Source organism: Monoraphidium neglectum (genome assembly GCF_000611645.1).
Source record: "Monoraphidium neglectum strain SAG 48.87 unplaced genomic scaffold scaffold03413, whole genome shotgun sequence".
Taxonomy (NCBI): domain Eukaryota; kingdom Viridiplantae; phylum Chlorophyta; class Chlorophyceae; order Sphaeropleales; family Selenastraceae; genus Monoraphidium; species Monoraphidium neglectum.
In genome coordinates, this window is record NW_014010216.1 from 1 (window position 1) to 6451 (window position 6451).

General features: G+C 68.5%; 3 protein-coding genes across 3 annotated transcripts; all 3 read right to left on the bottom strand.

Moving 5' to 3' along the window:
* Positions 1-13: 13 nt before the first annotated feature.
* MNEG_12748 (hypothetical protein) lies at positions 14-2423 on the bottom strand (the record flags this gene model as incomplete). The annotated part of the gene is made up of 4 exons (XM_014038778.1): positions 14-612; positions 837-1702; positions 1906-2044; positions 2405-2423. Coding segments are annotated over 4 exons (1623 nt in total), but the record flags the coding sequence as incomplete, so codon positions are not given.
* Positions 2424-2752: 329 nt separating this feature from the next.
* MNEG_12749 (60S ribosomal protein L21-2) lies at positions 2753-4500 on the bottom strand (the record flags this gene model as incomplete). Its single annotated transcript, XM_014038779.1, has 5 exons — positions 2753-2874; positions 3153-3285; positions 3760-3885; positions 4069-4155; positions 4351-4500. The coding sequence occupies 5 exons, from the start codon at positions 4498-4500 to the stop codon at positions 2753-2755; spliced, it is 618 nt and encodes a 205-aa protein (XP_013894233.1).
* Positions 4501-5654: 1154 nt separating this feature from the next.
* MNEG_12750 (hypothetical protein) lies at positions 5655-6404 on the bottom strand (the record flags this gene model as incomplete). The annotated part of the gene is made up of 2 exons (XM_014038780.1): positions 5655-6181; positions 6401-6404. The coding sequence occupies 2 exons, from the start codon at positions 6402-6404 to the stop codon at positions 5655-5657; spliced, it is 531 nt and encodes a 176-aa protein (XP_013894234.1).
* Positions 6405-6451: the final 47 nt, after the last annotated feature.

Consider the following 6451-nt stretch of genomic DNA (forward strand, 5'->3'; position numbering starts at 1 on the left):
CTTCAGCGATGACGCCGCTGCTGCCCGCCGCAGCATGGGACGACGCGGCTCCGGCGCCGTCCTGCAGCCACTCGTTGTTCAGCAGCCGGTCTGCCTGGTGCAGCAGCCGCAGCTCCTCAAACGAGAAGTCCGCCGCCCGCGCCGCGCCCAGCCGCCCCAGCAGCCGCCACACGAGCGCGCCGCCGTCCCCCCCGCTTCCCCTGTCGTCCCCGCCGCGGCCGCCCCCAGGGCCGTCCTCCAGCACCGCGCAGCACCACAGCGCGCGCGCCGCGTCGCCCGGCGCGAGCCGCTCGGCCTGCGCCGCCAGCGCCGCCAGCAGCGGCGGCACGGCGGCCTCGAGCTTGGCGCTTGCGTGGCCGAGGTGCAGCGGCGCCCACAGCGCGTCCACGAGGCGATCTGGGGGGAGATCTGGGGCGATCTGGGGCGCCAGCTTGCAGAAATCCAGGAGTAGGGGCTCGTCCGCGTGCCGCAGCCGCGCGAGCGCGCCGACCAGCGACGCCGCCGCGGCGGGCGGCGCGCGGCGGAGCGCCCCGGCGCGGGTCGCGGCCTTGGCGGCGGCGGTGGCGGCGTCGGGGTCGTAGAATGCCAGGTCAGCGTGGGCGTGGAGGATGCCTGTAGAAGGGGGGGGGGCGAGGTGGGGTTGTGAGCGCCACATCTGAGAGTCGCCCGCAGCTGCTCCTACTGCTTCAGAGCCAACGCCCTCAGTACGCCGGTTCGCTGGCGGCTCGCCCACTCCGCCTGACTTAGCAGTCAACAGTGGAAGCTGGCCGCCCACGGCCCCTCAAAACCGCCGGCAGCCGCCCCTCGCGCGCCAGCGCCCCCCCTAGCCGGCCCACCCGCGAGCTGCGGCACCGTGAACTCGGCCTTCCTCAGCGCCACCTCCCGCCCCAGCGCCCCCAGGAGGAACTCGTCCCTGTGCCCCGCCGCCGCCAGCGCGCTGGCCATGCGCGCGACGCCGTCCGAATCGAAGCGCCCCGGCCCGGCCCGCGCCGCGCTCGACGCGTCGCCCATGAAGCGCTTGCTCGCGCGCCCCGAGCGCGCGAGCGCCCACGTCAGCGCCGCGAGGTCGGCCGCCGGGAAGCTGCGCAGCCGCGGCCGCGCGGCGTCGGCCAGCAGCTGCCACAGCGCGGCGGCGGGGGACACGCGCGCGAGCGCGTCCGTGGCGCCGCCAGCGCCTCTCTCGCCGCAGAACGCCTCGAGCGCCAAAGCGCCGTCGGCGGGTGGCCCTAGCGGCAGCGCTCCCGGAGAGGCGGCCAGCGCGGTGCCAGGCTGGCCCTCAGCGCCGTTGAGGGCGGCGCCGCCGCGGAAGATGGACAGGCGGTCATCGTCCGCGCCGGCCGCCCCTGCAGCGTCGGCGGCGGCGGCGGCGGCCGCCTCCGCCCTGAGTACCTCCTCCTCTTGTTGCAGCGCCGCCAGGGCCTCGGCAGCTTCCGCCAGCTCCCAGGGGTGAAGCTTCCTCAGCGGGGCGCCGCCGTCGGCGCACAGCAGCGAGCACACGAGCGCTGCCGCCGCCGGGGGCGCCATCCGCAGGCGCCCGAATGCGGCCAGGCAGGCGGACAGCTGGTGGGGGTCGAGGCGCGCCGCAGTGGCCTGCAGGCCGCCGGCCAATAGGCGCAGCACTGAGCCGACGCGGATGCGGCGGTTGGCGGCCGGGTGCTGCACCTCGGGCAGCCGCGCCAGCGCCGCCGCAACGTGCATGTGCCTGCGCGTCCGTGGTGGCGGGCGGGGGCGGCTCGGCCAGGCGGGACGGCGGAAGGTGGAGGGCCGCACCCGTCCCAATAAGCAGTAACAGAAAAGCACACGCGCAGGCGGCGCTGCGTGAGTGCTGCCCGAAGGCAATGGAAGCTTCTAGCTCTCAGTTTAAGCGAGAAGTGGGACAGCAGGCTGTGGCCGGTGCCGGCGCACCTGAAAAACGGGCCGTGGTCGAGCAGCGCCCTCTCAATGTCTGTCAGGTGCCGCGCCGCCTTGATCAGAGCCATCAGAGCGCCGTCCGTGATCGGCCGCGCCGCCTCCAGCGCGGACGCGCCGGCGCCCGAGGGGGCGCCTGGGCGCAGCGCGCCGCGCGCGAGGCGTGCGATCGCATCGCCGGTTGCGCTGCCGCCTGCCGGCCTGCCGTCACGGCTCCAAGCGTCGTCGTTTGGCCGGTGTGCAGGGCCTGCGTGCTGCCACTCGTCATCTCTGTAATGATCGTGATCTTCAGGAATTGCGCGGCGTAAGCCCCTCCTTCTGGTCCGCCCCCCTGCTGCGTAACTCGCACTGGCGGCGGCCGACGTGTGCGCAGCTGCCGCGCATGCGACCGACAGCGTTCCCGTCCATCTATCGTAATGCAGGAGTTCAGAAAGCGACCATTCGCTCCTGCTTTGAGCGCGCCGCAGGCTTGTCCAAAAGTTGAGCAGCCCCGCACTTTCGCGCGCAGAGCGCATGGCTACGGGATGAAGAAACCAAAGAATAATAGACTTTGACGAGGAATGTCTACGGGATGTTGTCCATGAGACCCTTCATAGCGATCTAGACGCATGCAGTGCGACTGCACATGTCACCTGGGCGATTCGCATTGCTGCGCTGCTGCTGGTGGTCATCGTGCTGCTGCCGCCCCCCTGCCAATAACTTCTTGCGAACAGCCACTGCCTGTCAAAGCCTCCGTGCTTCAGCTCCAGGCCCAATTGCAAGAATCAGAGCCCAAGATTTTACTCGTGGGGCCATGTAATGATCCCAAGGGGCAGCCACCAACAACAGCCAAAGGGCGGGCTGTTTAGATGATGCCCTCCTTGATGATGTCGTAGGGGATGGCCGTCATGGTCTCCATCGACACGTTGGTCAGGGTGAAGCCGTCGCGGGGCACCCGGGGCTGGCGCTTCAGAGACGGGGGCTTCTCTGCGGGCGCGCATGGCGGGTGCGGGAACAGCACAGATGAGGGGGTCGGCGCTCGCGCCCCGTCGCCGCCATTGCTACAGTGCACAGCCAAGGCAGCACGCAATCCTGCGGAGCGGCGGTCCCCTGCATGTAATGGCCCCTGCAACTCCCGCACAGCTCTGGTGCGCCTGCACCAGCACCCGCTCAGCACAGCAGCACCCGCCAATAGTTGGCGTCGTGCCGCAGCATGCTTGCTCGCCCCAAACTTGCGTAACTCCGCCGCAGCGACGTCTTCTCACCTCCCTTGACCTTGGCCTCGTGCTTGATGGCGTCGTTGTCCTCGCGGCGCTTAAGGAAGTCCGCGCGGCAGCGGCTGGGCTGGATGTGCTCAATGCGCACGTGGATGCGCTTGCGGATGATGCGGCCGCGCACCTGCCAGGGGCGCAGGGGTGGGGTGGGACGGGGGGGGGGGGTCACACACACCGCCGTGCTGGGCCCGACCGTGCTGGCTGCATGTGTGCATGCTGCTGCCTAACATGGTGCTTTAGCAGGACAGAGCTGCTCGCGCACACTCGCCGCTGCCTTGGCACACCAAGCTGCAGAACAGTCCCGCTGGTGCTATGATGAAGCAGCTGCTTGCCATCCCAGCCAGGTGCAGCTGCCTGATCGCCGCGGCCTGCACTGCGGCGAAGCAGCGCACAGCTGGCTGTCGCGGGCGTGCTGAGGGGACTGACAGCCGCCGATGGCACTGTCGCCATTTGCAGCAGCGTCCAGCCAGCCACTTTTGACAAATTCGCTATCCCACTGCGTGACTGCAGGTGCCACTGCGGTGCCGTCAACAGATGCTGTCCACCGGCACACGCACGAGAGCTTCTAGTCCCCAAACCCTGCTCCAGCTGCTGCAACTGTTGATGCTGCCGTTGCAGCTGCTCCTGCTCCTGCTGCTTGCTGCTGCTGCTGCCCCTGCTGCCGTTGCTGCTGCTGCCGCTGCTGCCGTTGCTGCTGCTGCTGCTGCTGCTGCTGCGTGTTCAACTGCGCTATGGTTTATACCGAAGCAGCAGAGAGCAGCCGGCATAGCTGCAGCTGCTGACGCCACCGTCCGCAGTGCCCAGGGCCCACATGTCTGTGCAGCCATGACGTTTGATATGCTGCTCAACTGCTGCGCGTGCCAGCACAGCCTGATTTAATCCCGCGAGCAGATCCCGCGGAGCGCACCGTCTTGTTGACCTCCACACCGACAGCGCGCTTGGTCACGTTCCAAACCACACCGGTCTTGCCGTGGTACCACTTGAACGCCATACCCTGTCAGACGCAAGGCGCAGCACCCGATGCGACCGCCGGACAGCGTGAGCAGCACGCAGCGGCGGCTCGGGACGGCGCGTGCAGCGACGGCGCGATCACAGTGCTCGCAGACCTCACAGCCCGGCAGCACGCCGTCCCCGTACATCGTAAGGTTTCAAAGCGCGTTTTCAGCCCGTAAGAGGCCGCACAGCCCACCTTCTGCACGGCCGCGTTCATCTTGATGTCCACATAGTCCCCGACCTTGTAGACGCGCAGGTAGGTGGACAGAGGGATAAAACCCTTCTGCCGGAAGCCCCTCTGGAAGAGGTCGCGCGTCCTGTGGCGCAGGCCCTGACCGCCCGGCATGTTTGTGGCTCCCTGCGCACCAAAGGGCGAAAGGTTCAGCTAGATGGGTTGTCTTGAATATATTTTCCAGCTCCAGCACCCGCCTGATGCTGGGTCCTGCACACAACGCCGTGCGACGGCTGCCCCTCCACCCCGCGGGCTGCTCGTGCGCCACCGTGGCCGCACCTTTTGAAAAAGGACAAAGCAGACTCCTGCCGAGTCGCTGAGAGAGGACGTGGTCAGCACTTGCGCGCCACCAAATGCGCCCAGCTCGGCGAGCGGGCACTGAGCAGGCAGTGTTGCAACCGAGGTGCATTGTTGCTGCCACTGTCAGGCCGAGTGGTGGCAGCAGGCTCGATGCTGGTCTGCTAGGTGATAGTGACCCTCATATCGCCCGCAGTACATGTTTACATTAGATCCCCAACGCCGCAAATAGCGCCACTGCCCAGCCTGCCATGAGCGTTCGCCTGAGAGTTTCCCCTCTTAGTCTTGCAGCTCGTGTCTTATCACTTTCCCTCCAACAAATGTGCAAAGTTGAGTTCTCAGGGTTTGCATACGCACGCTTTCGCCCTTAGCAGCTCCTTGACTCCACACTGGAGTCCCAGCCCTACCCGCTGTTTGTTGCCACTGCCACCCTCCCCCCCTCTGAGCCCAGCGTCCCTGGCCCTGCTGTACCCTGCTCCAGGTCAGCTCATATTACTTGTAGCGGCATGACTGCGCCACACAGTAGTGCATGAGAAGACGCCTGCAGCAACGAGGGCTGCTCAAGGGACGCCCAACAGGGAACCCGGGACCAGAGGGGGGACCAATGGTGCCGCAGCAGGAACAATGCATGCTGTAACAGCAAAAATCGCCGTGGCTGCTGCACCTGCACCTGCGTCTGCACACATACACATACACAAACACATGCACAAACACACACGCACACACGCACACCTCACCACACGGTCCCATCACTGCCAGAGGACAAAGCTAACCCACGGGACAGGGGACAAAGAGGGGCGCTGCGGCGTGAGCCCGGCAGCTCGGGTTGAGCCTGGCGGGACGAATGCAATGCTAGCCCAGCTGCGGCGGCCCCTCGGCTGCCGCCTCGCGCGTTGAAGCTTGACTGCTCACCGCGATGCGCAGACATGCGGCCGTGCACAGCAGAAACCAATCCCACGCGGCGGCAGCTCTCACACCGACAGTTTCGAGAGCTCCCCCGCAGCCGCCGCGGCGGCGGCGCCGTCGGCGCCCTCTACAAACCGCTTCGGGCCCCCAAAGTGCGTCGAGCGCGGGAACGCCTCGGCGCACGCGGCCCGCCACGCCGCCGCCGCCGCGGCGTCCTCCAGGGGGCCGCCGCGCGCGGCCAGCAGCCCCTCCACCGCCACGCACTCCGCGTGCGCAGCCACGGCCTGCTGCTGCTGCTGCTGCTGCGGCTGCTGCTGCTGCTGCTGCTCGGCCGCCGGCCGCCACGCGCCCTCGCCGGCGCCGGCCGTGCCGGCCTGGACAAGCGCCGCCACCGCGCCGGCCTTCGCCGGCGCGTCCACGAGCGCGAGCATCTCCGCCGCCGCCGCGCGGCGCGCAAGGAACGGCGAGGCGGCGTGCTGGGCGGCGTAGCGCTGCGCGTACGCCTTCGCGTCAGCGGCGCCGGCCAGCAGGGCGGAAAGCTCGTCCCTCACGACGCCGGCGACGGCCTCCGACTCGGGCGGCTGCTGCTCGACTGCGCGCGTAAAGGGTGGCGGGGGGGGGGGAGAGGATGGAGCAGACGCGAGATCAGATTTGTGGTGGGGGAGGCTGCAGGTGGGTGGGGGCGGCCGCACTGCCTGGACAGACAGGTGCAGCCACCAGATACTCAGGAGGCGTCCCTCCTCAGTTGCCGAACCTCACAAGCGGCGAAGCGGCGAACGCGTCGCGGTCGAGCAGCAACCCGACAGCCCACACATGGCACGCCACGAGCAGGCCCGCCAAGCGCGCGCCTGCCGCCCACCCT